The 27489-nt window shown below is 49.8% G+C and overlaps 3 protein-coding genes and 3 non-coding genes across 7 annotated transcripts in view; 5 read left to right on the top strand and 1 right to left on the bottom strand.

The window, feature by feature from the left end:
* Positions 1-7624, top strand: part of LOC130589311 (E3 ubiquitin-protein ligase RNF220) — a 55943-nt gene extending 48319 nt beyond the window's left edge. For both annotated transcript variants that reach the window (XM_057390613.1, XM_057390612.1), the window contains exon 11: positions 5506-7624. In XM_057390613.1, coding sequence (XP_057246596.1) covers positions 5506-5577 — 72 coding nt within the window. In that variant the 3' untranslated portion in view covers positions 5578-7624. The remainder of the gene's footprint in view (positions 1-5505) is intronic.
* Positions 7625-7682: 58 nt separating this feature from the next.
* Positions 7683-17854, bottom strand: TMEM53 (transmembrane protein 53). Its single transcript, XM_057390614.1, has 3 exons — positions 17707-17854; positions 17135-17247; positions 7683-15298 (listed from the first exon to the last, which is right to left on the bottom strand). The coding sequence occupies exons 1-3, from the start codon at positions 17798-17800 to the stop codon at positions 14636-14638; spliced, it is 870 nt and encodes a 289-aa protein (XP_057246597.1). The 5' UTR covers positions 17801-17854; the 3' UTR covers positions 7683-14635.
* A 150-nt stretch (positions 17855-18004) lies between these two features.
* Positions 18005-27454, top strand: ARMH1 (armadillo like helical domain containing 1). The gene is given in 9 exon segments (XM_057390515.1): positions 18005-18049; positions 21317-21357; positions 21359-21494; positions 21780-22077; positions 22080-22109; positions 22882-23077; positions 24390-24615; positions 27220-27255; positions 27257-27454. Coding segments are annotated over 9 exon segments (1206 nt in total).
* LOC130572118 (U5 spliceosomal RNA) lies at positions 23732-23846 on the top strand. The gene has a single exon (XR_008965171.1). It is a non-coding gene; the product is annotated as a U5 spliceosomal RNA (small nuclear RNA).
* On the top strand, positions 24687-24801 carry LOC130572119 (U5 spliceosomal RNA). Its single transcript, XR_008965172.1, has one exon. It is a non-coding gene; the product is annotated as a U5 spliceosomal RNA (small nuclear RNA).
* On the top strand, positions 25236-25350 carry LOC130572113 (U5 spliceosomal RNA). Its single transcript, XR_008965166.1, has one exon. It is a non-coding gene; the product is annotated as a U5 spliceosomal RNA (small nuclear RNA).
* Positions 27455-27489: the final 35 nt, after the last annotated feature.

Below are 27489 nucleotides of genomic sequence, written 5' to 3'. Positions count from 1 at the left end.
CTGTTCTGTTGGTAAGGGCAAGGGGGAGACTTTTAACCACCAGCTCTATAAATGATTGCTGGGCTCTCTAGCTTAGGTACCATTATAGTGAAGTTTAGCATTTCAGCTGGCTTCCCTTTGGAAACCCTGAAAACTGGTACAGGTTCTTCAAAGATAGGAGAGGAGATGGTGTTGCAGGAGCAAGGCAGAGCCTGGACAGCAGCAGGGGGAGTTCCTTTCTGTGAATGTCAGTGTTGCTCATGGCGGGTGTCCATTCTCAGCTGGTTGTTGGACTGCAGCCCAAGTCACTGGGTGATAGGGATGAATCTCCCTCTCTAAGAATCTGCCCATTCTTCATCCTTCATCCTTCCATTAACTGTGAGGGAGCCTACAGCTACTAATGGCTGAGATTKGTATTTTCCTTCTCCTGGGAAGAGTGTTCTAACTGTAGATTGGCTCATCAACATCATTGGCTGTAGTGATTTGCTGGAAAGGTTTGGAGTCTCCATCCTTGGAGGTCTGTGAGAACAGGTTTGGTGTGTGGCTGTTAGCAGCAATTCAGKCTGAGGTGATCTTGCCCAGGGAATGGGTTGGTGAGTTCTTGATGTCCCTCTGAGCTGTAGTTCTGTGGTTTCCCAATCCTTGGTATCCTTCTTTATGAAGTAAATAGAGTTAGAGGCTAAGTCAGCCTGTTGTTTGCCAGTGATGGAGCTGTTGGTGGGTGCAGGGGCTGAAAAAGGACAAGTTTATTTGAGCAAATGCAGTTTAATGAGTTTCCCCCATCACCTGTACGAGCCAGATCCAACATTTCCCACATGTATTTGTGGACTCCAGGCTTGTGCTTGCCTGTCTTGSGTTTATTTGAAAATGACAACTACAAGAGCAGGAAAAAATCCCTTCTAAAAAGCCTTCTTCATCACAGAATGCTTCCAGGGGATCCATCGATATATATGTGTGCTCTGCAGTTGACACATTTATATCTTTGGTAATTACTACATTCTTAGCCCTGCCAATTTTTCTAGGTTCTAGTACCATATATCCCATGTGTGTTGAAGTAGTTTTGTACAAAACAGCACAGATACAGAGYAGTCCTTCTGGGTGATTCCTCAGTGCTTCAGCAACATAGGGACCTCCTGAGTCAGCAGCTGCATGGAGGATGCCACGCTTGAGCCTTCATGATCTTCTCATCTGCCATTAGATTATTTGGTAATTAATTAGCATTTTTCAGTTCTGGTGTCTGGAAGCCTGTGGGGGTGAGCTCCACCCTTTGAGGAAGCTCTGTGAAAAAAGTTGTTCTCTTGATGGTTTAACTCCATGACCAGACAGCTGGAGGGTACCCCATAATGCCACTGGGGGATATCTGTTTCTCTGGGAATTAGCATCTGCAGGAAAGAAGCTCCACTCTTTGTGTGGAGGGGTGGGGTGGGAGAAGAGGCTCTTGTGTTGGTTTGGAATTAAATCTCGACATTCAGTTCCTTTCCTGGCAAGAAGTTGGATCTTGGTTTGGGTCTCCGCTGTCATCTCTCTACTTTGATTTTACTTCCTTTGACTGCTCTGTGTGTCTCTTTATTCTCTGTGCCTGGTAATGCATTCTGCATGGAAATTGCCCATTTTTAGACCCACAAGACAGCAGGAAGTGCCTAAATCCTTCCTTGTGAGTTTCCTTGCTTTAGCCAATTTATAGCAGACGTCAAACCATTTTTTTTTTTAAGAGGCAACTTTAAGACAAACTACTCCAATYCTTCCTGGCACCATGTAAGCCCTAACGACTTTTCAACATCTCAGCTCTCGTTAATGCATTTTTCAAACTAGTATCCCAAGTGATTAGCCTGTATTGTGGATCAATCACTTGCCAAATTTTAATTAAGAATGGAGGAGAAAAAATAAACTYCATCCTGGTTCCAGCCCCATTTCTTTGCTTTGTAACAGCCCTGGAGCAAACTTCTTGCAGCAGAGTTTTATAAACCCCTCAAAACTGGGGTTTATAATGGAAAAGCTGAGGTGGCCTTTACTCTAGCACACRCAGCTATAACACATCAAGGCTTTTCCATGTAGCTATGATGAAAGGAGCAGAAGGACCTGGAAAAAAAAGAAAGAAATGGCCGACAGGTGGGACTTATTATTCCACAGCATTTTTATTTCAAGGGAAAAGTTTAGTAACCCCAGCTGGCAGGTGAGCAGTGGGGGAGCAAAYGCTTTTTCATTGTGCCTGTGCCAGCATGTGCGTGTGTACAAGCTTATGTGACTCACCACAAGAGAGGAGAGCTTAAACACTGGTGCAGATAAATGTTGTASACATACACTGAAAAGTCAGATGCAAGGGACAAGGTTCTGAGCAACTTCAATCTAAGAAGTAAAAAATCAGGAATTTGTTCAGAATTTACCACACCTGTTTATATGTGCAGAGGAGGACAGTTTCATTGCATAAAGAAGAAGAATGCATTCCCAAGTGTCCAAAGTAATTACTTTTGCCTGAACTGTTTAATACCAAGCACAAGTGCTAGAGGGACCAAGAGCCATGGGCCTAGCATGCCACGTGCAGCCTGCACAGCATTCAGGCCACACTGCTGAAGGTCTCCAGGATGCTGTTGTTGCTTTTCAGCAGAGCTCAAGGAATAGGTGTGCTTCCCATGTGCAGGTGAAGCAGTATCCACCCCTGCCCTAAATCAGTCTGTGATCATGTAGCTTTTGCRGAAAATAGGTCAAACTTCATGTGGTTGCTTTCTGCTTTGTGACATTGTTGAAAACTTGTCCCTGGCTATGCGTGTGCAGCTCTCAGCCTTAGGTGGGAGAGTGGATCCCCCTCAGACTRTCAGCATGAGGTGCAGAAAATGGATCTCCAGGACAGAGATCCCAGGGTCTGGCAAGATAAATCCAGCCATCTTCCCGTTGCGTGTAGTGTGAGGGAATGCATACCTGCCCTTGCTTTGCCATGGAAGAGAGCAGCAAAGGTGCAGTTGGTTTCATCAAAGGTGCAGTTGGTTTCATCAGGCTTGTTCTGCCATCCCTGTGGGCTGAGTGCAGAGGGCTGGTGCTTACAGTGAGCACTTGCAGCCTTTGCTTGGATGCTTTGCTGCCCCTTGCCTGTAAGCCTGTCTTAGTAAGGAGAGCATGGACACAGATGTGGACGCTAGTCACATCTGGAATGATTTAAGTCCCCATCCACGCTTCCTTCTGCTTGTCAGGGCACACAGGAAAGCTTGAACAGGCAGCTGCCAATTGCTGTCCCTCGGACAACATGCTGTGAATTAATTCCTCAGCACCTCTTGCCACTTCCTCTGGGACCCCCCTCCAGCTACAAAAATTGTGCCAAGAGGGCAGCTAGGTCGAACAGGTGCCTTCAAGGACAAGGGAACTGCATGGAACTGAGCAGAGACTCAATTGAAACAGGCTGTTTCATGGCATTTGCATCCAGATTAGTGAGTCCCTCCTTGGGAGTGCTGCTATGTCACCCAGCCCACAGTGGCAGAAGGGGCAGATGTTTAGATTTTTCTCTTTTTCGTGTTTTGACCACTACAGCAAGTTTTTACTGGGACATGCAGACTTAGAGGTTGCCATTTCTAATTCTGGAGATCCAAAGCTATGGTGATGAGCACTAGCAAAGAGATGTGTTGAATAAGCAGGCTTGATAAAGTCCAGTGCAGTCAAGTTGTAGTTTCATTAGAGTTTTAAGCCTTTCATTTGAGTTGTAGTTTGCACTTGCTCCTCCCAGAATTCAGCAAGCCAAGTCCACTTGGTGAAGACTGCTGCATAGGGCTGCATGATACATTGCACAGGCAGAGTGGGATGTTCCCTGCCCCAGAAGGCTGAAAATCTAAACAGACACAGATATCGTTGTCACAGATAGCTGGAAGGATGTGCTCTCAGGCATCAGCCAAACAGCATTAGGTGTGCTACCCAGACACAGCAGTGGTCTGTCCATCACCAGACTGCCAGTCTGTCACTGAGAGTGATGCCCAGGCTGTTTTGGGYGTCCTTTACATTTTGTTCACCTCTAGCCCAACAAGACTTTGTGTGTGGCTGGTTTAGATGTGGTGCAAGTGCCCRTGGTCCCCACATGTGTTCTGTCAACAKCTGGGCTGCAGGSAGCAAGGGCTGTCAGATGGGAGACTGATTRTTCAGAAGCCCAAAGCTCAGAGAGGGGCAAGTGTGCAAAGCCCATGTCTGCCAGGAATAATGTGCAGTGGGAGCAGGGAGGGGCCTGGTTCCAAACCGGCCTGCAGCAGGACTTGGTACTGCAGAGCAAACATGACTTGCACCTCTTCGGAGCTATACCCTTGTGAATTATTTGCACCGGTGTAAATTTTCTACGCCCTCCTCCAGATTCTCCATAGTCCAAGGAGCTTCCAGGGGAGAAGGTCCCTGTCCTGCCTTTGCAGGGAGAGGACCTGTTGTAAGGATGCTTCTGGTAAACAGCAGTGCCAGTTGCTCTGCTAGGGATGTACCCCTGTGCATCCAAGTGTGGCAGGTCACAGTCCTGCCCTGCTGCTGCTCTCACTGTTGCAGGTGCTGYAACAAGGCCTGCTCAGGGAGAGCAGCAGCACCACTGAACTGAACAGCCTCASCTCTGCCAGCAAGCCCTGTGCAAGCCAGCAGGTTCTCATACRGGGTTGCTTTCCTGGCAGCTCTCTTGTCACGCTAAGTGATGTAGGAGGGGTTTGTCTAATAGCAGTGAGCAAAACTTGGGGTGCTCAGTTCTGTGTATCAGGAGGTCGTGTTAAGACTTTGGTGAGTACGGAAAGCCAGGCCATCCCAATTTCCCACGGTGCTGGTGCTGTAGATGGGAGGCTGCCTCACGGCAGAGCCATCATTCTGTCATTTTTCCCATCAACTGTCTATCACATCTGCCAATCTAATGATGACCAGCTTAGGTTGACCTCGATTSTGAGGCTTATTAATACCCTCTTGCTGTCAAGCTTAGTGATAGATGGCACATCAGTCCTTGTTTTATTTCATGTGGTGTTCCTGTTGGCCAATCATTACCCCACCCCAGCTCACATTACACTTGGCTGGTTTCAGCTCACCTTGGCAGAACAGACTCATCTGTGCAGCATCTGTGTGAGCTGAGGGGGACGGGACAGGAGGTTCCTTCATGCCAGCAGCTCATAGGCTTTTGCAGGATGGACGAGGCAGTGCCCTGTTGTGCTGCCCTGAAARGGATGGTCCAAGCTGCCCATGAACCATCTCAGTCATCCCTGCTGAAAACTTCACTTGTTCCAGTTGGGTTGATTTTCTGCCTGTTCAGTGACCTGAACTGGCTCATTGAGGGCTGCAGGTGAGCAGGGGAAACAGAAAGGAGCAGATCTGTCCAGCTGCCTCATGCCAGGGACTGGAGCAGGACAAGGGGCTTGCAGGGCAGGCAAGAGAGGCATTGGGACTCCCCCTTCACACAGGTTGTGCCCACTGTTGGAGGCCATGGCKCTCTGCCTGGAGGGCCTTGCTGCTCCTGCTGCTCTTACAATCCCAGGCCAAGGGCAGGGATGTCCTTCACACTCTGACTCTGTGCATCTCATCTGCTGGTTGCAGGGTGCCAAGAAGCTCTGTCCTCAGTGCAACACCATCACCTCTCCTGGAGATCTTCGGCGCATCTACTTATGAAGGACTCAGCAGGAGGGCGGAACCCGGCTACGGCTCAGCTCATCACACCCAGGGGGAGAAGAACGACCACAACAAAAAAAAGACGTTTTAAAATTTAAAGAAAAAACAAACCAGAGACTCCAGACATGGACTCGAGGATATATGAGCAGTGGGGAGTCTCRGCTGCCAGGTCACACAAGTTGAGACCTTCTTCAGCATCTGCAGYGGGCAAAACCAAATCCTTTGTTGTGAAGCCCCCTTTTTTAATACCAGTGTTCCCCATCACCCATTCCCTGGAGCTGGCTTTGCATTGAGGATGGCTCGTGAGCCCTCCTTTGGACTGTGTTGTTGACCACTCTGTCCCCAGGAGACTGGGGAAGGGACCCTTGACAGAAAGATGTTAAATAACCTGTAACTTGTGTTCTTTGATCAGTTTTTGTTTTGTTTTTATTTGGTTTGGTTTGATTTTTTTGTTTGGTTCTGTTTTGGTTTTTTGTGGTGTTCTAGTGATAACTAAAAGGTTTAAAGAAAAAAAAAACACACCCAGGCAGAAATGAAGCACATGTAATATAGATTATATATGTTTACAATGTTGTGTATAAATGGGATAGACTCAAACATTACATACTAATAAGTTTCCCTTTCTTTTCTTTGGGTTGTATTTTTTTTAAAGAAGAAAAAAATGAGCAGAGAACATTAAACCCATATTTTTCTTGGTTCAGCAAAGTTTTGGCATTAAAGTCATTAGTTTAAAAAAAGTATATATATACATATATATAATATAAATGGTTTAATGTTCTGTGGTGTATATTTCCTCATTCAGATATGAAGTTAACAGCTTTTAGTAATGGCTGTAGCATTGCCCATAACTTACAGAACTTATGGGGAGTAGAGGAGGTGGATTTTTGTCATTAGTTGTAGCTAATGGGGCTATTTATAATAGAATCGTTATCCCCGGAAAGACACAGCTTTTAACTCCTCACCGGGGGCCGGGCAGGACARGGGGAATCTGGCTCAGCCCCCTTTGTCTTTCCCAGCTGGGAAAGGGGCAAACGGTGAGGAGCTGGAAAGAGGGAGTCTGTCAGAGCACTGCTCTCTCCCCTGGCTGGGACTGCCTGCTCGAGGGTCCAGCTGATCCCTGTGCTCCTCCAGGCCACAGCCCCGTCCCCTGCCCTGCCTGGCTTTGYTTTCCTCCTCTGGGCAGCATTTCCTGGCTGAGGATGCCTGGGCTGCTCAGGACGATGCTGAGGCAGGACAGTGGGGAAGTGGGGATGGCAGGGGAYAGAATGGTCCTGCTGGTGGCTTTGCCCAGACTCAGCTGGTTTCCTTGCAGGGCTGCCTGGCAGAGCTGTGCAAGCCCTGCAGAGCCAGCCCTGCCCTGTGCCCGCTTYCCCCAGCTGCCACTCTCCTGCAGCCTGCGTTTTTCCTAAGACATTTTGGCATTAGGGCAGAGAACCAAGCCAGCCCTGCCTTGTCCCCACTGCCACCCCCAGGGYCCAGCAGAGACACTCTCACCCAGAGGTCCCACGCAGCCCCAGCTTCTTCCATGCAGTCCCTTGTGCTTGTCCCCGTCTCCCATATCCCCAGCCTTAACCAAAGCTGCCATCTGGCCTGGTTTTTTGTTGTTCTTTCTTTTATTGTCAGGACCCAAGAAACAGATACCATTTCCCAAGGCCTTGTGTGCTGACTTCTCCCAGCCCACTGTGCATCCCTCCCACAGCTCCATGGGCAGTTGTGGGGTGCCAACTCCCCACAGCCAGAAGACGGAGATGGGAAAGCTCATCTGCCCCACTCCTTTCCAAGCAGATCCCACCTGGCAGCACAACGTAGCTGGAGCATTTTAAGCCATCTGGAAACAGCAGTGGATGAGGGGTTTGGAGTTGGGACTCCAGGGGTGCTGGGGTGTTTTCAGAGAGGGAAGGGCTGGAGAAGCAGGGTGCATGGTGAGTGTGACAGTCCCACTGCTGCTTTCCTGCCCTGAGCTCTTGTGCAGAGAACAGCTGTAGCCTTAGCATCTCCTGAGTGATTTCAGAAGGATCCTACTGCACCCAAAAAAAAAACCCCAAATGAAGGGGCTGTTATTTCATGAACATCAAAAGGTGACAGTTCCTAATTGGGAGTTTCCCTTGTCTCCAAACTCATAGCGGTGTGTAGCCTCTTGAGGCCAGAGAGCTGCAGCCTCCTCTGCTCAGGGACATGTGCCAGCAGAGCTCCCAGGAATCAGAGGAAGCTGAGGCACCCCAGAGGGTCCTGCCTTCACAGGGAGACTGAGCAGGGGCTGTCACTGTGGCCAACAGAACAAAGCAGGGGAAGAGCAGGCACACACAGCTCAGGCCAGATTTGTAAAGGGAGAAAAACTTGTGGGGCACATGGCTGAGCTGGGAGTAGGCTGGTGCTGAGATCTCAGAGATGGATTTGGAGAAGGTGCAGCCAGGTGGGCTTGAGGGGCAGCCAGGAAGGACAGGGGAGGGCATGACACCCCAACCCAGCCCTTCCTTGGAAATAGCCTGGCTCCCTCCCAGGGCCTTTCTGGCAGATGTTGTGGACCAGCCGTGTGCTCTGTGTACGTATGTGTAAAACCATATGTAACTAGTCATTGGTTCTTTGTTTTGGGGTTTATTTTTGGTTTATTTTTTTTGTTTTAATTGTAAAGCCATCCCCTGTTTTCAAGGGGGAGGCTGCAGGGGGAAGGCTGGGTAGAGAGGCATCCCAGTTTGTAACAGGCATCTGCCACTTCCCCTTTTCTGTAATGAGTTTTAAATGATTTTAAAAAAAGAAAAAAAAAAACTGAAATATCAGAGTTACCTATCTTTGCCCAAAGAATCCCAGTTGCACAAAGCGATATTCCGGTGTGTCGATGATTGTGTGTCAGTGTATATTATACAAAGAGGTACTTGTCACTCCCGTTTGTAAACTACATTTGACATTAATTAAACAAGTATAAATCTTCTCGGGCGCCTTCTGCCTCTCTGTGTTTCCCTTTGCAGGCAAGAGGCAGCAGAGGAGACACCCCCACACGCTGCAGCCCCTGGATGTGGTAAGGTCCCAGAGGGCAGTCCTGGTCCTGTTTGGGATGCAGAGACAGATGTAGAGGGATGCTGGGACACTCGCCAGGCCCCACCACGGATGGGTTCCCCCAAATGGTCCCTCCCATAGAGCCAGGAGGGCAGGGGAAAGGGCACCCCTCAGGGGACACCCCCATAATGAAGTCTCATTGGCTGCATTAGTTGGGGGCAGGAGGCGCCCAGCCCAAACAGATCTATACATCCTGCATTAGGGGCCCCCAGTGCAGTGTAGGGTTACCCCGACACAGGGACTGGGAGGCTGCTGGGGGTGGAGGGGCAGAGGTTGGGTTCCCCCCGGCACGCAGCTGGCGCCGACGCTTTCGGTTTCCAAACATTTTGCAGATGGGTCAATGGGGTGTTTTCAAACCCCTCTCCATGGCTGTGTTTGCCAGGGATGGGTGCTGGGGGTCCCCAGGCTAGTGGCAGGAGGCAGTAGGGATCCTCTTTCCACCTGCTGTAGCAGGGATAGAAAGGGGGGATTTGGCCACCTTTTTGGCTGGCAAGGAGCAGCAGAGCATCTCAGCCACTCTCTCATCCACTTTCAGCCCAAAGGAGGCCTGAGGCCAGGGTAAGGGGCAGGAGCCCTCCCTCCCTCTCCACATACCCCACAGCAGGCTGCTAATATTTTATTTAAAATATCTTTAGGAAGCGGAGGACCGTGATGTATCGGATATATTGAGAAAATGCTAATGTGTAATAGCGTGTGTCAGGGGCCTCGTTCATCACCCTGCGCYGCCTTCTGGGGGATCCATATCTAATTAACAGTAATGAATGAGGGAGCCCACCTAATGACAGCCCGCCAGTTTGTTATGGAAATGAGGCAATCCCATTAGGCAAAACACTTAATTAAACAAACTGCTCGGAGTGTAGGCCAGTGCAGTATGGGCACAGGCCCTTTGGGGAACAAGGGAGGCCCTGGTACCCAGCCCTCCACATGCCAGGTTGGGAGCTCCGAGGCTGCTGCAGCCTCCAAAGCTGCGTGTCCATGGTCAATTCCGGTAGCAGGGACTGGGGAAGCTGAGAGGGACCTTCTTGGGGRGGTCCCAGCTGGGGAGGGAGCAGCAGGGCCGTTCACACCCCCCCTCATCTCTCTCCTTCGATGGGCTCAGAGGCAGCAGAGGCCAAACACAGATTTCCAATCAAACGTGTGTACTTGGCTCCTGCTCTATTGACACTGAAGCAAGAAGGGCTCAAGGTTAATTCCTTATCAATACCCTATTGTCAGCTCATCCATCACTCGGGGCGGGGGGGCAGGGGCTGCACAAGCTCTCCCTGCCCCAACCCCCATAGGTTTGGGAGGGTGACCAAAGGATGCCGTACCCACCCCAGCCGTGCCCACGCAGCCTGTCTCTGGTGGTGCTGGGGTGRGCTTGCAGCCATGTGAAGATGCAGATGGAGGGGTCAAGTTCAAAGGGAAGAGGCTGGWGGAATGCCCGTGCCCCAGGCATAGTGCAGGAGCTGTTTGGTTGTGCTGGACAAGGGGCTACTGAGAGAGGGATCAGGTGGTGGATGTGGCCCCCATTTGTGCTATYCTCTTTCCTAATTGCCTCCTAAGCCCCTGGCCCTGAGTGCTGGGGGGGTCATGCCAGCCTTTTCAGAACAGCACTAAGCTCAGCTCCTTTCCCAGGCTTGGGGTCTACGTGGAATCCAAGGGAGCTCCAGAGTCCTGATCTGTGGAGTTCCCAGAACTCCATGGTCTGCTTGATCACACTGTTACAGAGATTCACTTTAAAACAGATAGCCTTCCCTGGGTAAAGGGGGAGGGAAGTGCTGCAACCTGGCCTGCTTGTGTGAGAAGGGCTGTAAAKCTATTCCTGCTGTTAGATTTTTGGTTTTAACAATCAGTTAAAGCTGAGGAATGGGATCTAGTATAAATTCCAGAGGCAGGCAGCCTAGGGAGAGATGCTGTTCTGTATTAACTCACAAGCTCTGCTTCTTGTCATCGGAGTTAGTCCTTGCTGGTCTTTTTCCTTGCCCCAAGGGGGCTCTTTCTGCAGGAGATGCTCTCGAGCACACAGAAGTGCTGGGCTGAGCYGTGCTGTTGGGGTCTTCTCCAGGATCTGCTCAGCTGTCTCCTAGACGAGAAATCCCTCCATGCGGGAAAGAGGGGTCCTGCTGCCATCTCGTGGAGCTGTTCCCGCCCGGCACGGGGCTCCCGCAGGGCTCTGCACAGCCAGCTCCTCCTCCATCACCTCCACGGGCAGTGGAGACCAGGCTCACTCCTCCCTCCTTCACTTTTTGGGATGCAGCACACGGGGTTGGATTGCTTGGTTCCATCCCGTTCCATTCCCACTTTTCCATCACTGGCAGAGCTCCACACATGCCTGCAGCATCCCAAAACACACAAAGATGGGACCTCAGCCCACCACACCTTTAAAACACCTTTATGAGGTGTGGGCACGGGTCTGTCTCCACCTGTTTTGAATTACTTATGCTGCAAGATGCTACCCCGGCTCCAAAACCTGACCCCTGGCTGGGCTGGATCCTGYCCCTGGCCTGTCCAGTTCCCCACCACAGCCTCCCCCAGTGCTGCAGGAAGCTCTGGATTCACAGACACCCTCCCAGCCCTGTCAGCAGGATCACATGGGCCACCCTGACCACTAAGGGTTTTTTCTTTTTCAAAAAGCCTTCCWCTAACATCACCGCCTGGGGACAGAAGGCAGCACAGTGGAGCATGCCAGGAGTCAGCTCCCTTACAGGAAATACTTTCAAATGGATTTTGTTGCTGAGAGAAAGTGAATTTTGCTTTGCCACAACGGTGGCAGCCAGCTGTGAGCATCTTCCTCTCCAGCCACTGCTGGTGTTCTACCCACACTGTTCCACAGTCTGCACATGAGGGCTGGACTGCAGGAAAACAAGCTCTGGGYCACATCCCACTCCCTACCCTCGAGGCAAGCCCAGGGATGCTGCATTTTTCCTCCCAATGAACAGATCTGCAATGCCCCTCCTCCCCACAGCTCATCTCAGAGATTTACCTGGATTTGCCAAGATATCACAACCTTTGGGCTTTCAGTGTTCAGTCTGAAGCTCTTTAGGAACACGGCTGCGCCAAACCGTGACAGTTTAGCAAGGATTAAGGGTCTGAGGCTGGGTTTCTGTAAATCCAGTAGTGCTTGGATCAGTTCTCGGCCGTGTGCCTTCAGGCTCTAAGTTATTAACCTTCWGTTTCAAATAACAAGCCACAGGAATACAGAGGGCAGGAGGGTGGGGGCACACAYGCAGTACAGGAAAGCAGAGGGCAGCGTATCACACAGCACTCACAATTGGAATTAAAACTTKCTGGGACTCGGAAAACAAAACCCACCCAGCAGAGTGGTGATGTAAATCACTGGATTGCCCGAGATCATCCTGCTCTCAGAGAGATGTGYACACAAATTACCCCTGAATTTCAAGTCATTTTTGCAGCAGTGGACCTGCCTGTGAGCAGGTTCCTGTTGGCAAACCTCAGGACAACTCCAGCTGTAGAGCTCCAGCRGGCAGCACCCGCTCTCTGCCTGCTRCCCTGGCAAGTGGGGAAGTAGGGCTGAGCTGGACTGAGCTGGGGAAGTGGCCATCCCATGATGGRAAGGTGAAATTGGGGATGGAAGGTGCAGCTGCCATGTGAGGCTCTTCCCAGAGGAACTTTCACCATCCTGTCACACCAGGTCAGAGCGTTTAGCTCCAGCTCCTGCCAGCCATGTTCTGCAACAGCYCGAGTCCTTAAACAGGAGAAACTCAACACCCACAGCAATAAACAGGAACAGCAGATTCCCAGGAACAACTGYATTAATTCAGAGGTGTGTATTATGAAGTGTTTAACTGATCTGTAAATACTGAACCTGTAGAAAACAGCATGAGGGCAAGGGCTGGTTAAATRGCCTTTATCACCTCTGCTCCCTAAGAGTGTTCACAGTGCCACAAACAGGCTGGATGCTGAGAAGCCCCAGCCCAGCTCTCTGAGAAGGCAGATGAACACATCAGAGCTCAAAAGTTACAGCACTGACAGCACAAATCAGAGGMCTGCTTTAGAAAGGGAGATCTCTGATGGGCTATCTGGAGATAGGGGACTCTGCCTGAGGTCCAAACCTTAGAAACAAGAATTTCTCCATGAAAAAGGGAAGGCTGAAGGCTCTTACCACAGAGTAGCCCTTACACCCCACAGTCTGAGTGGAAGATGGGACTAGGATCACACCCACAGAAGACTGGATCCTGAACAAAAACAAAGGTTCCTATGCCTAGAGACAGTTTTCACTCAGAAAAAATCAAAGACAAACCAGGTCATCAGCCCCTTTTCAGTTAATTCTCACCTATCCCATATACACCCCAGCCCACCCTCTAAAACCACGCCCATCTGCTGGTTATTCTGCTGTAAATCARAGTTGTCACAATAGTCTGCTATAAATAGCTGAGTGGTCACCACTGCCACTCACCCTTACGCTTTCACTTCTGTGCAGTGTTACAGCTCTTGTTTTAAATTTCCATATTATTTTAGTGCCTCCCAAGGACCACCCCCTCAGCATTTCAATCCAGAACAGAAAGTGTTTTGTAATTGTGGATGACAGCACCCCAAGGGKGGGCAAGACCAGCACAGCCACCCACAAGAAGAACCTTTCGCAAAAATGCTCATCCTTTTTAAGTGCTTACATCTCTAGGGCAACTCCTTGTTCAAACAGGCCCACGTCACAGCCCTCCAGAGCTTCTTTCTGGCAACTTAAAGTTGSCTAAATCTGTTCACCATGTTCTTAATTAGCTTGCAATGCTGTGACATAGCATAAATATATCAGCAGGCTCTCAACTGTCTTTATCCCCACTTCTCCCCCAAATAAACAACAAAACCTAAACYCAAACATGGATCGAGTGCAGTGCAATCAGCTACTTTTCACTAGGTGGAAGGAATTAATTTCATGGACATGTTACATGGACTTCAATGACTGATCATCTTTTGTCCATATTATGGACAAAAACATGGTATTTTATGRTCATTTGTAGGCTGGAGGTTATTTAAGAAATACCCAGTATAAAGCATAGCTCCAAGAGWAAGTTCCATTTTCTTCTGCAATTCCATCWTTCTGCTTCTGAGGTCTGGCATAGCTGTAACCCAAAAGTTCCATTTTCTTCTGCAATTCCATCTTTCTCTTTCTGGGGTCTGGCACAGCTGTAACCCAAAAGGTTTCCCTGAATATTCAGGTGCAAAATATAGGCTGCTTAAAGACATACAATAAATAAGTAGCTCTCCAAGAGAGCCGAACTATTCAGTGGCACTCACAAAAGACTGGAAGGAAGGGAAACAAAACACTAGACACATTCAAAAATGTTAGCTTAAACTTTGGGTTGAAGAACACAAAAGTTAACACATACATTTGAGCCCCCACCAAGGATCAGAGAGCTTTGACTATTCTGTCTCATCTATTGAATGGAACCCGATGACTGTCTGGTCATACTGCCCTATATGCACCTTTTCCAGGCCTTATACATGGTTTCAGCACCTGATCTCCAGCAAGGAGAGTACAACAAGAGCTGGGAAGCAGTGAGAAAAGCAAAAAGTCCTGCAGATTTGGCTCTGTTYGCTCACTCAAGATAAAAGAAAATGGCAGAGAGAAAAAAAACAAACARCAAAGACATGGAAGAGCTGTATTGTAGAATTAGTGCAAGCAACAGAACATGCACAATGGACATCAGGGACAAGGAGACAACACGGAAAGCAGAGAACAAGAAGAGGCAGGAAGAAACAAATAACACTCAGTGTGAGATTCTGGTCTGTGACACCTTGGTAAAGCACATCAACATAGACCATGACAGGATTTCACCTTCAGTACTTTAAATTAATCTGTATCTAGTTTCTGTTCTAACGTGGCTGGTCCAAAGGCCGGGCTGGAGGCTTTCCAACTTGTAGGCAGTAGGGAAAGGAAAAAAAAAAAAAAAACCCAAACAAGAAGTCTCTACTTTCCTCCCTTCAAAGACACAAAAGCAAAGAGGATGACATTTCCCACAGGAGCTGAGCAAAGCAGAGGCAAACACTGAAGGTCATTACAGCACTAAGGAGGTGAGCCCCTGACACAGTCAGACAGGAAAGTGGTGCAGAGGCTGCGGTAATAGGCAGGGTACACCCGCATGTGGCTGACATGAGCTGAATCCTTGAAGTCCACAGCTTTCACAGGGACACCGAGCTGCTGCCGGGCATCAGCCATGTGCTGAATCTCGCCGGCCCTGATGATGAGGTCGGCCTGGGAATAGAGGTAGAGCTCGGGCCAGCGCGAGGGCGCGCTCAGCAGGGCATCGTAATGGGTCTCGTGGAGGCAGCGGGTCAGGGGGTACAGCAGGATCCGCAGCACCACGGCCGCGCTGGCAAAAGTGAACAGCAGGAAATACTTGAGCAGCACGTTCATGGAGTCCAAGATAGTGGCCAGGGCACGAAGGCCTCCTCTCAAGTTTCTTCTGCCAGGGGCGCTATCGAAAATGGTGCCGGCTATTCTGAGGCTCTTAAACGGCCTGTGGGTGTGGAGAGCCTCGACGATGTAACGGTACAGCATGACACCACCATTGCTGAAAACATGGAAAAGAATCGGTCTGTTTTCAATGCTGTGGTCAAAGAGCAGCTCCAGGAGTTGCCTGGCTGGGGTCTGCAGGGATCGGATGCCAAAGCTCTCAGCGAAGAATATCATCCTCCATGGAGCCGTGTAACGGATGACGGTGCACCCCTAGGAACAACAGAAAGAGACSCCACACACATTCAGGCTGTGTTGCAAATTACAGAGAGTAGGCAAGCAGCAGTACAAAGAATATGAAAATTTGGGACAGGTTTCCAACAGAAACCACAGGGCCAGAAGGAAGTCTTTAATGTCAGCAGCAAGGCACTGACACAGACATGATTATATTGATCATAATAACACACAGTATTATTACAGTATTAAACCATCTCTGCAGTGGCAGAGACCTGGCTTAGGTCATGTCTGGGATCCCTTCAAATCTTGTGCTAACCCTTGGGGACAACCCTTGGGGACACTGCCACCCACTTTTATGAGTGTTAATCCTCACCCAGGAGGAGAAAACCATCTCCCTGGTGCACACACCTTCAGTATCAGGTTTTGGTAAGAGTAGCCTGCTGTAGTACATATCCAGCTCATGGCACTGAAGCACATATAAGAAGGAAGAGAAAGTTCCTCCTCTCCTTGGGTAGCACTTGTTTGCAGCTGTCTCTGACTCACCTCCATCCAACACTGAYATGATTTTTGTAAACCTTCCTGAAACACTCCAGCTGTGCAAAGGAAGAACTCTGGCWCAAGGACTCAGAACTCCTGAGCAGCTGCCTTTACACTCAAGGCCTGACATTTAGGTATAGACTTGGAAACAGGATCTTAGAGGAGTTTAAAAATAGAGCAGATGGAACTACATTTATAAATTCTTTAGATCTTTTCTATCACCTGAGCTCACTGATGTTACACTGACAAACACAAGGCAAAGTCACCAAAACAACCCCCCAGAGCTACCTAAACAGTGAATGAGGAAGAGAGGATACCAAGTTCTCAAATCAAAGCCTTCTCTAYCATCTTGCCGTGGTTACAGCCACTTCCCCTTGGTGAGTTAAGAAAATCCATCATCTCCTTTTCTATTTCTATGATCTYTCTGAGAGAAAAGTATTTGCCAAGGAGTTGTCACGCTGCCCTGTAACGTGCTCCTCATCTGCTCAGCAGCATCTTAAAGTCMCTTAAGAACTAATTCTTCAGTAGATCAATCCAATTAACGACGCTTGCACTGGATTACACATTAACAATAGACTTGTTAATGTACAAACTTTACAGTTGGAAYAGATTTGGATAAATACAAGATTCCTTGTATGCTGACCAAGAAAAAAAAAATCTAATGTTTTATTGGGTCCTCATGCTACAAGCTGGGGTCACGCCAGTAAAATGCAGTATTAGAAAGGAAAATATCATAACTTAGGGAACTGGCAGTAAGACAGATCTCTCTAGTTCAAACACAAGGAATTCCTAGTGAGCAGCTATGACTATCACAGGATGCCTGTTCCACAGACAGGATAAAATTAATTTGCTTACAACATTTAGATGAATCATTTTCACAGGAAGGAAGGGCCAAAGGCACAACAGATGCCAATGTGTTCTGTCAGTTCCCACCCTAGCCTCACCGAGTCTGTGCTGTGGCCTAACAGCAAGCAGTAAACACAGGATCTTTCCCTGTCTATTTACCTGCCTGGAAAACAAACACAGTTCACGTCATTCCTGAATAATCCTGCAACTTTAAAAGCCTTAAAATACTTCAGTGAGCCACACAGCAGCTGAAAGTTTCTCCAAGGAAGTATTTCTGTCTTAGCTGCACACACAGAGGTGACATCAGCAGCTGTTAGATAACACTATCTAGTGTTAGCAAGACAAGGAGCTTTCAATGACAGCAGAACTCTCACTCACTCCCCATGACTCTGCAGACTAAGAAAAGCTTCAGAGAGACTTTATCAACGCGCAGAAAAACGGCAGCTTCACAGTATGGCAGCGTCATGAAAATACAGACAAGGTACTCACCTTCTGGCTGTAGATTGCACTGTATTTGGCCAGGTATCTGTCCTGGCAACCGGCCCAGCCCAGGAGGATCACCACAGGCTGGCCCTCGGCAGGCCCTCCCTCCGTGCTGCCTTCTGAAACAAATCACAAATGTTGCAGCAGCTGCCCTCCGGTCTGCCCGAGGCAGAACTTAGAGCAACCTGTCTGGTGAGTAAAGTTTAAAAGCAATAGAGAAGAATAAGCTCGATTTCTCGGTCAGTTACGAGTGTTGCCTCASGCCGGTTTCACTCCAGCACAGCTTCAGCCCCCGCAGTTCCCACCGCTCTCCGGTGACACAGAGCCAGCACCGAACTGACCGATCCCTACGGTGGGCGAGACCGCTCCTGCAGCCTTCCGGACAGCTGCTGCTGCCACCTCCACGGGGAAAAGGGAATCGTCCTGCCCTGTCCTCCAGGCACTGCCAGACACCTGCAAGAGCACCRACACCCCACGGCTCTTCCTCCCATACCCCAGCCCGCTCCCTACTTCTTCGCCCGCAGAGGTGCCCCAGTCCCTGCTGTCACTGGTGTCCCCCGTCCCGCTCGCCTCCGCACCGCGGGTCTCTCCTGGTCCCTGTCCCGGTCCCGGCTCCGGCTCCGGCTCCGGCTCCAGCTCCACCACAGCCGCCTTCAGCCTGCGGGTGCCCATGGCCGCGCTCCCGCATCGGCCGCTGCTTCCGGCCTCCCCGCCGGAAGCTCCGCCCACCCCCCGCCCGCAGCCAATGGGAARGGGAGGTTCCCACCCCGCCTCACCGCGCGCCCCGCCCCTTTCCCGCCCCCCACTTCCTTAGCAACGCGCCCTTAGCAGCGGCCCGGCGCCCCGCCCACTGAGCACCCATTGGGCAGGGGCGGAATGGAGGGCAGCGATTGGTTTGGCTGCGTGTCAATCATTGTGCGGGTAACCGCCCCCTCGGGGCTGAGGCGGGAGTGAGGGGCTGAGGCGGGAGTGAGGGGCTGAGGCGGGAGTGAGGGACTGACGCGGGAGTGAGGGGCTGAGGCGGGAGTGAGGGACTGAGGCGGGAGTGAGGGACTGAGGCGGGCGGGGGTCGCAGGGCGGGATGAAGGGAATTGTAGGGCCTGACCTGGGGACTGCAGTCACGGAGACCGAGGGATAGGGCGGGAGCGAGGGCTGAGCGGGGTTGCTGGTCCTGAGCTGAGTGTTTGTGTCAGGAGGGTGACGATGGCTGGGCAGATGAGTCAGGGAATGTGTAATGGACTGTAGGGCCTGGAGTGGGTTTGGGTGTGAGGGAGCACAGGGCCTGTGGTTGGGCTGTGGGATGGTGGTCTGGGGCAGGGAATGCTGAGGCTGGAGTGGATCAGACAGGGCAGGGGCTGGCYGGGGGTGAGGCAGTGCAGGGGTGGATTTGGGGCTGTGGCTGCCTTAGCAATGGGGCTGGGAGGCAGGACATGGGGGTGAGAGAGGGGCCAGCTGGACTGTGGGTTGAGAGGCTGGGTAAATTGCACTGAGGAAGGTGCACTGGGCATGGGAGGACTTCASGTGTGCCAGGAAAGGGTGAAACCCGTCAGGGAAACAAGCTCTAAGTCCTGCTTGAGGCTGGGCACAACCTTGATGATGCAAGATGCAAAGGTAACACCAAATCACTGCCGCTGTGTCCTTCCACGAGTCCAAGGCTATCGTTCCCTAGCACCTCGGTCTGCAGCTAAAGCAGCACCAATCTGCCTTTTGATCTCAGTCTGATGATTTAGCAGTATTTGGATGTAAAGAACTGCTGAATTGCCAGAGCCAGTTCCTAAATCACTGGGTTTTTTCTTGGCAGGAATAAAGCCCTGCCCTGACCCAGCCTTGTTTTGATTATTAGGTCCAGTGGACTGGGTGGCAGCCCAGAGCTGTTGACAGCAGAGTTTGAAGCCAACAACCAGGAGTTACATGCTGATTATAGCRCTGACAAATGATTCAGGCAAGTCATTAAACTTCCCTGTGTCTGTATGTTACCATATGTAAAACGGTCATAATAAAAACAYTAATGTACATTTTCAGGGTAYKTTGCAATGTCGACCTRAARACTCCTAKGTCAGCAGCCAGAGACAGACATCACTGTATCCTCTGAAGCCATGTCATCAYTGTTTCAAACTTCCTTTTTTGCCATTGATTCGTAGGCAAGCCATTTKTATTACTAAAATCCTCACGTCCAGAGGCTGATGCTGGTATTTCTGAGTAGTGGGGGGTTACTGCGGCTTTATAATAAAAATGGGAGAGCATTACACCACCAGCATCTTAAACATAAATAGGGAAACGTTAATTTAGAATCAATTTTGGGATGTTTCAGACTGTAAAGTTCTTTTAACTAGATCTCTGTTGAGGACAGAGGAGCACTTTATGGGACTGTAAATTTCATGCAAACAGTCTCTGTGAAATACAGATTCCCCCTACACACGAGCTGTTCTCTCAATATCAATCATRTGCCTTGTAAGTAATGTTTCACAAATATTCTGTAAATCACAGGAAAATGCTTGCAATAATGTGAAATATGACTTTCACTTGACTGTTTCAGCAGAGGCCCCTAACAGGCCATTCTCCTGTCAGCACTAACATTTGTTATGGCTAATAACATTTTCAATCACAACTATTTTGGGAAAATGGATTTATTTTAAACCTGCTTCCCTGCAAAGGAGGTCCTGAAAATGTCCTGCCAAGGACACAGATGCCTTACAGAACACAGACCRTTAATTCCCAAATGAAATTTCATCTCATCTTAATTYTCAARCATTGTTTATTAGCCAGCTTTTTGAAGACTTTACTTGTTTGTTTTTAGGCAYTGAAATATGTGTTCATATCTTGGGCATTATTTTCAGTCTGGTTCRGGTAATAGGAGTAGAAAGTTACTTTTGAGCAGGTATCTTGGGGATATTTRGGAATGGATTTTGATTTTGCTCCAGATACTAGGAGAAAAGGCTTAAGAACTTTATAGATAGGAAACTGGTAATCTTGATGATTTGTATTAAATTGAAAGAAACTTCTTATCCTGAAAAATGAAGATTTTGTGTCATTTTAACTCTTTTTTTTTCATAAACCACACATAAATAAAACTTCAAATGGTGCTTTTGTTAGGTAGGAAGTCCAAGAAGTACATTAAACAAGGTGTGAATTCCTTTCTTCGGTATGCTGATACAGCCTGGTGGAGGACAAGGCACCTGTGTTAATGCTGCTGTTTGTGACCTTATCCATCCTTCTGCATCTGTGTATGGACACAGATCCTGGTGTTAACTGCAAGGCTCCTTGAGAGTGTCAGTGTCCTCCAGCTGAACACATGCACGGCTGTGGGGCTGACACACAAATGGAGAGTGTAATCCCTGACATTTCATCTCCTTACTAAGTGCACCTTCACATTTGTCAAGCTGTAGTAGAGGATATCATACTGAGCCAAAAGTGTGCCAAAGAAACTTGGCAAAATGTAGATTTCTTTATTTAAGACCTGTGTGAAGGGATGGAAGAACTTGCAGAAAAGAGATGTTTCTGGAGCTTGTGTCTTCTTCCCTATAGCTCTTATCATTTCAGCTTTTCTTAGCTTGTTTAAAAAGATGCCACGAAAATCAGATACAGAAAATACAGAGCAAATGTCTGTCATASTAAAGGATGCCAAAGCACTTTCCCACTGCCAAGGCCAGGCACMCATTCCTGCAGTGGATGTGGGCCCAGTCCAAATGGCTGTCATTCCAGCATGTGAGTGAGGGCTGTGCTGCTGTGCTAACAGGCATTTATAGCCCCCTTGACCCTGTCACTCCCCATAAATCCATACCTATTTCTGCTCTCATTTCACTCTATTTATTCCCTGGCAGGTCAGATATGAGATGCAGTGTTCATATCATGAGGCTAGTGAGAAACAGGGTTGGGGTAATGGGTAACATCAAAATGACTTTATTAGCAGAGCAGAGAAGAGAGCTCCTGTGGTGAAACCGCCTGCCCTGGAAAATAATCTCAAGTCTGTCACAGATTCATTGTGCAGCTCCAGACATACCAGGAACTCTMTTTTTGCCCCAGTTTTCCTATCTATGAAATGAGTATAAGGGAAAATGAGATTAAAGTAATGGTTAGAAAATGCTTTAAATATTATTTGCAAGAGATTTTAAATGTGATTCTGGTGGTAATTCATTAGTACAGTCTTTCTTCATGACTTTTGTAATCTTCTTTCTCATTTTTCTCAAGGCAGAAGAGACCATAACATCTGTCAAAGAGCAAGAAGCCATTAGCCATCATGGTTTTCTTGCAGGAATGAGATAGTGCATACAAAGTTGCTCAAAGTTGCATCCTAGACAGCTTCATTAAAARGAAGGAACCAGAGCTGGAGCTGGAGTTCAGGGGGAACCAGCTTGTTTGGCTCCCCTAACAGTGTGGCTCACAGTGATGCATCTGTTTCTTTGGACAGCTGGAGGTGCTGTGTGGGAGTCGGACAGAGAGGATTGGGCAAGTTCTCTACTGAAAATTTGTTTGAAGAATAAGCTTTTTAAAAGAGATATCCACATCAAGCTACATTCTGCACGTTTAAAAAACAACCTGGCTATCAAAAGATGGAGCTGAAGGGAAAACCATGTAACCCATCATTCAGGAACCTAGATTCACTGTTTTTTCTCACATTCGGATGAGTGTGCTGCCTCTGCCTGCCTGTAAGGGGACATCCATGCTCTTCTGCAGAGACAGTGCCTGGTTGTTCAGACCTCTACCCACTGCACTGAGATGGGAAGTGATGGCTCCCAGGACATTGCATGCTGGCAGAGGAAAATGGGCTCCAAGGCAAGTGACACTTCTGGCCTTGTTCCCCCTGTTCTTGCAGCCTTGCAGCCACAGATACCTTACTGAATTTCTGGACATTGCAGGTGTCTTGATTCTTCTGGAAACACTGAGTCTGAACCACCTGAAAGAGGAGTGCAAAAGAGAGTCTGTAAAGCTGTTGTCTCTCACTGGAGACACTGACTGAAGGAGCTGATTTGTGAAAGCTATGGTAGGCAGCATGTCCATTTGTGCTTTGTCCTGATTCAGGCGAGGATGTTCTGCCTGACCTTTGGTCCTTGGAGCTGCTTGCTGCACCAAACCATCCTTTCCCTCTGCCTGTGGATGGCAGATCCAACAGCGCTGCTCTGGCTGGAAGGAGTTCAGTCTCAGCTATTGTTGAGCAGTTGCATTCATCCCCTCTCATTTTTTTACAAGCTCATTTTCTTCACAGTCATTTTGGTGCAATATTGCTGCCTTGCTGGTTGCAATGCCTCCTGTTAAAACCACAAAAGTTTCCATCCTTACCTGCAGCATCCACCTACTGCAAACTCTCCCAGAGTTCCTCCARGCTTTGTAGCTTGTATCTTTTGAAAGAGCATTACAACATGGGTAGTGGAAGCCAAACCCTACTAGTTCTGTGTTGAGAGTACATTCTCAAAGGTCATGGGGTGATACATGCTGTCACAGCTTCCTCCAAGAGAGCCAAAGCAGCAGGCTCAGTAGTGGGATTTTTAGCAGCTCTGCTGGTCTRCCAGTGCCAGGCTCCGCTTCTCTGAATGCCCACAGAAGGGCTTTCCTTGGCCACTTACTCCAGCTGAGCATTTTGCCAACTGGTTTTCTGATTGTGGCTCCTGACAAGGACAGGATTTTTCTCCTGGCTGTCTGAGCCACACTTCAAGTGGGATGCAGTACTGAGTTCTCTCAGGATGACAGGGAAACGGTTGAGACAGCTGATCCAGGCTCATCCAGACACACAAATTAGCATCTTTTTCACTGCACAGGGGTGCAAGCCCTCACCAAGTTCTTGAATGCCTCCAACTCAGCAGAAGGTCAAAGAGATGCATAAGTTCTGCTCAATTGTTCGGGCTGAAGCAATCCCAAGTACCAGAGCCAAGATTCCCGAGGCCTTGTAGCYGTGCTGCTGTGTCCCTCCCCSCAGGCCCAGCCCKGGCTCTGTAGATGCTCGGGGTCATGCAGGTGGGGAGTGGGCCTTGCTGGGGACAATGGGCAGTGTTACCATCCATGTTCATCCCTGCTCAGGCAGGAGCTGTGCCTGTCTCCTTGGCATTGGGGCTGCWCTGGATAGCCCTGCTGCCTGAAASAKAACAGCCTGGAGAACTATGTGAAGACTTTCCCTATCACTGCGCCCAGGATATGATGGGAGAAGTGCCCTGTGTGCTCATGGAGCCCATGCTGGGTGTAATACACCCGGACTCCAGTCCAAAGGTAGGATGTGTCTACCTGCCCTGGGCAGTCTGGGGCAGGCTGTAGCTGGGGCTAGCCTGGGTCAGTGTGCTGGGGGCGAAGGGCAGGCACGGAGGTCTCGGCCGTGCATCCCTAACATCCCGATCCTGCTTGGCTGCGGCCGATACGGGGCCGGTCGGGGATGGGAGCGCTATTAGTATTCAGGRTAATTTGCATACCCAGGGTGCMCCGCGCGGCGGAGCTSCACACACGRTAAAGTTCGGACCGCTACTGCCCGGGACCGCTGGTCCGCTACGAGACCGAGCTCTGGGGGCTGCGGGGGAAAGGGGACGGGGCAGCAGAGGGGCGAACCTGGGTACAGCCGGGATCGCCCTATCCTTAGAAGGGACAGCCATGGATGCGTGGCTGCCGAAGGGAAAGTTAAGTATACTCTGGTTTCTCTTCAGATCGTATAAATCTTTCGCCTTTTACTAAAGATTTCCGTGGAGAGGAACAGGCACGAGTGTCGATGAATTTTTTGAGGCTCCACTTCGGTGGAGCTATCCCTAATATGGTTAAAAAATAGAACTAACATATATATGCGCTTAAGTGGAAAAGTGTCTTTATAGGATTGCAAATACAAGCGCAGCCTTCTGTAAGTTTTAGGCTTTAGAGGCCGTGACAGAGGGAGACTCAGGCCCGTCTACCGGCAGCACAGACTCCTCGATTTTGAGTCCGTCGCATCGCTCCTCCCCCCAGCAGGGCGGCCGCTTCATTACCCTTGTCTGGTCAGAAGATGGGCGATGACGGGACGGGGTTCGGGCAACCCCTTCTCCCRGCCCGGGCGATGCAGTGGAGCTGCTGCGTGCCGGCGGTTCGGGTTCCGGGAGAAGCGGCAGCCGGGCACCTGCCCGGCAATCCCGGGCACTCCAGTCCCGCACGGGGGAATAGGAACGGTGTTGGTGCCCGGCCGAAGCTCAGCACCATGCGCGGGGCCCTACCGCGATCCCACTCGCTGTCCAGCTCCGGTCTGTGGCGGCGGCGGGGGCGTACGGTGGCCTTTTTGGGAGCCTTCCTTGTTCACGCCCACTCGGTTTGTCCCAAGCAGCCMCACTCCGCTCCGCCCGCCCTGGCAGGAGGGCAGGAAGCACCGGGCTCCGTCGGGCGGGCAGCATCCTCCGCTTGGTGTGATCGGCATATTTCGGCATGCAATGTGGACAGCGCAGGGCCGGCTCCGCAGAGCGCGGCCGCTCCGAGCTGCGGGCCCGCCGGGCGGTGGTACCGGCCGGGGGCTGATGACGAGCCGGGTCAGGCTCCGGGAGGAGTGGGAGGTAGGGGGAGGAACTGAGTGAGGATCGCCGTGACTGCTGGGGCAGCAGCCGGGAATGGGTGAAATAGGTTCTTACTCTGGTTTCTCTTCAGATCGTATAAATCTTTCGCCTTTTACTAAAGATTTCGGAGGAGAGGAACAAATCCGAGTTTTAAGAATTTTTTTGAGGCTCCATTTCGGTGGAGCTGTCTTTGTTTTGGTTAATGAAAGAGCGAGCATTGGGGASGGGATGGGGGATAGGTGGTTATTGAGTCACGATACTGAAGTGCGGGATTGGGGAATATAGGCGATCTCTCGCGGTTTAGCCCGTGCGGATAAGGAATCTGCTAAGCACTGGTGTCAGCCGTACCAACTCGCCCCGCCCATCCGCACCGCCGTTTCTCCTCATTACCGGCAGCTCCTTACCGGGCTGATTTGCATACCCAGGGTGCTCTGCGGCCCCGCCGGTGTCCGGTGATGAGGCCGGTGCTTTGCCCGGGCTGTGGGAGGTGTCCGGTGTGTGCGCAGCGCCGGGCCGGACCGAGCCAGGCCGGGGCCGGGAGCAGCGGGAGTTCGGAGCGTCGCCATGACTTGCGGGGTGTGGAGCGGATGGCGGCTATGTCGGGGAGMGATGKCGAARGTATACTCTGGTTTCTCTTCAGATCGTATAAATCTTTCGCCTTTTACTAAAGATTTCCGTGGAGAGGAACAGGCACGAGTGTCAATGAATTTTTTGAGGCTCTACTTCGGTAGAGCTATCTTTGCCGTGGTTAAAAATAGAATCAAAAAGYTAGATAGATAATGAGGGGTAGTGCAGGTTTTGCAGCGGTTGTCTCTTCGTACTGGATTGATAACCAAGGGGTGAGTGTAGTCCAAGGCCCTGGGGTGACCAATAGGTTCTTTCACCCAGGGGTTGTCATCGAGGGGTGCAGCAGCACGGGCTGCTTGGGTTGAGGAGGGATTGCCTGCATCACTAACGCTACCCTGCAGGCCTCCAGGGATGTGCTGAATGCTGCTGGGTGATGATAATGAACAGTTCCAGTGCCGGGTGTTTCCTGTCCTACTTCAGCAGTGCAGGCCACAGTGGCCCAGGCTGCCTGAGCTGTGCATAGATCATGATATGTAGCCACGTTTCCTGGAAAAGTACACCCATCCTCTTTTGATGCTAGCAGTGTAACTCCACCTCTGACATCTTAGAAGTGTATCACARCATCATTCTCTACTTACTAATGGTGCTCATACAGACAGCCACATTCGGGCTAAGAGATCCTTTGCTGGTGTGTGTTTAACAGGCAGCTGCCACAAAAGTCAYTGCAAAACTGCAGGAGAATCTACAGGATCATAAAAAGGACTTTAGAAAAGTGGCATGTTGCTCCCAGGGAAGATTTACCCATTCACATCTGGCACTGCTGAGTATCCCAGCTCTGCCAAGTCTCCAGCCTAAGCTGGTTGGAGAGGGGCATGTTCAGGAATGGGTAGTCACTGCCTGCAGGTAGCAGTGCTCAGACTCTMCCTCCTACTGCCACCAGAGCTGGCTTGAAGCTTTATTTATATGGAGATGTGAAATCTGCTCTGACTCACCCTTGGTGGCTGGGCCTGGAAGGAATGTATATCCTGCATCAGGCTGATGGCTTGCTCATGGCCACTGAATTCTCCACATAGCTGGGAGCATCAGCCAACAACGAAACACCCTTTTTATAACATCAGCCACCTCCTGGAAAACCRAGTGCCTATGATTGACTGCAGAATCTTTAATGAAATTCACCCAATTTGCCACATAWTTGTTTCATTCAGTATGAATTTCCTGCAGTGTCCACAAGATAGTGCTGTCAGAACACTTTTTCCACAAAAGCAGATGACAGAAAATGCTTGGTGAGTAGAGAGGCAAACCTRTCATGGTTTTCAGTGACATGCTCTCAGAAGTAAGGGTGGTGATGTTTGAGTCCAWGGTTCTTTACAGTCAGAAGAAACTTGCCAGACTTGAATATAAACCAGGAAGCTCCCACTGATCATTAAACAGTAAGCCCCAGTGTTAAATGATAATCCATTCACAGCTGAACATTTGTTTATTTTGGGATTCTCTTGTCTGTTGGTGCTATGAAGGCAGGACAGAAACAGAGTATTTTCCATTGGGATTGCATGAAGAGGCCCAGACTCAAGTCATTGTGTGCTTCTTCCCCCATCCAGGGTAGGGACTCCGAGCCTGCAGCTCAGGTCTCTACCTTCTAGGGTGGATATATGGAAAAAAGGAAATGTTAGGTCCACAGAGGGAAGGTAATGGGCAATACTTTGTTCCTTGCACTGGGAAAAGCTGGATAATCCAAGAGTGCTAACACCTGAAGGGGAACAGGATTGTCTTGCTTTTTCTCCAGATTTAGTAGGGCAGAACAGCCTTTTTTACTCTGGATGCACCATCTTASTATGGTGCAGGCAGAGCCCAAGGCAAAGTGAGTTTGACAGTTCAGAAACCCTTAGTGTGCTCAGCCCCACACTATTCCCAGAGCCTAAACTGTTGATCACAAAGTGCCCCAGATGTCTGGGTTGAAGTATCCCTTCTTTAGCTGCTTGTGACTAATGTTTGTTCACATYCCTCAAAGATCCCTAACTCTGTTTTTGTCTTTTCCAGGCCAGACCTGAAACATGGCACACAAAAAATGATCCAAGTCCGGGCTGAATAACTGGCCTCCAATATAGTTGACATCCCCAGACACACAGCAAGGATGCAGTCCACAGAAGGCAGGTGCAGAGCTGGAGGACACTGTCACTTAAACTACACCCTTGACYTTCAGAGGGCGAAGGTAGCTCTAAGAAAAGAAGGAATAGTGGTWGAAGGATCCCTTTGTGATCTGATCTTTGCATAGCGGCATCCTGTGTTGCTGAACCTAGGATTAGACCA

This window comes from Malurus melanocephalus, unplaced genomic scaffold (genome assembly GCF_030028575.1).
Source record: "Malurus melanocephalus ecotype Western Australia unplaced genomic scaffold, MMel_1.1 scaffold_28, whole genome shotgun sequence".
Lineage (NCBI taxonomy): Eukaryota > Metazoa > Chordata > Aves > Passeriformes > Maluridae > Malurus > Malurus melanocephalus.
Note: the sequence above shows the minus strand (reverse complement) of the source record. Positions and strands in the feature narration are given on the sequence as shown.

Excerpts from the sequence above, each read along its gene's own strand:
- TMEM53 (XM_057390614.1), bottom strand. The coding sequence starts at position 17,800 with ATGGGCACCCGCAGGCTGAAGGCGGCTGTGGTGGAGCTGGAGCCGGAG. Across the intron at positions 17,248-17,706 it reads GGGACCAGGAGAGACCCGCG|AAGGCAGCACGGAGGGAGGG; the intron begins GTGCGGAGGCGA and ends GATTTGTTTCAG. Across the intron at positions 15,299-17,134 it reads GTGCAATCTACAGCCAGAAG|GGGTGCACCGTCATCCGTTA; the intron begins GTGAGTACCTTG and ends TGTTGTTCCTAG.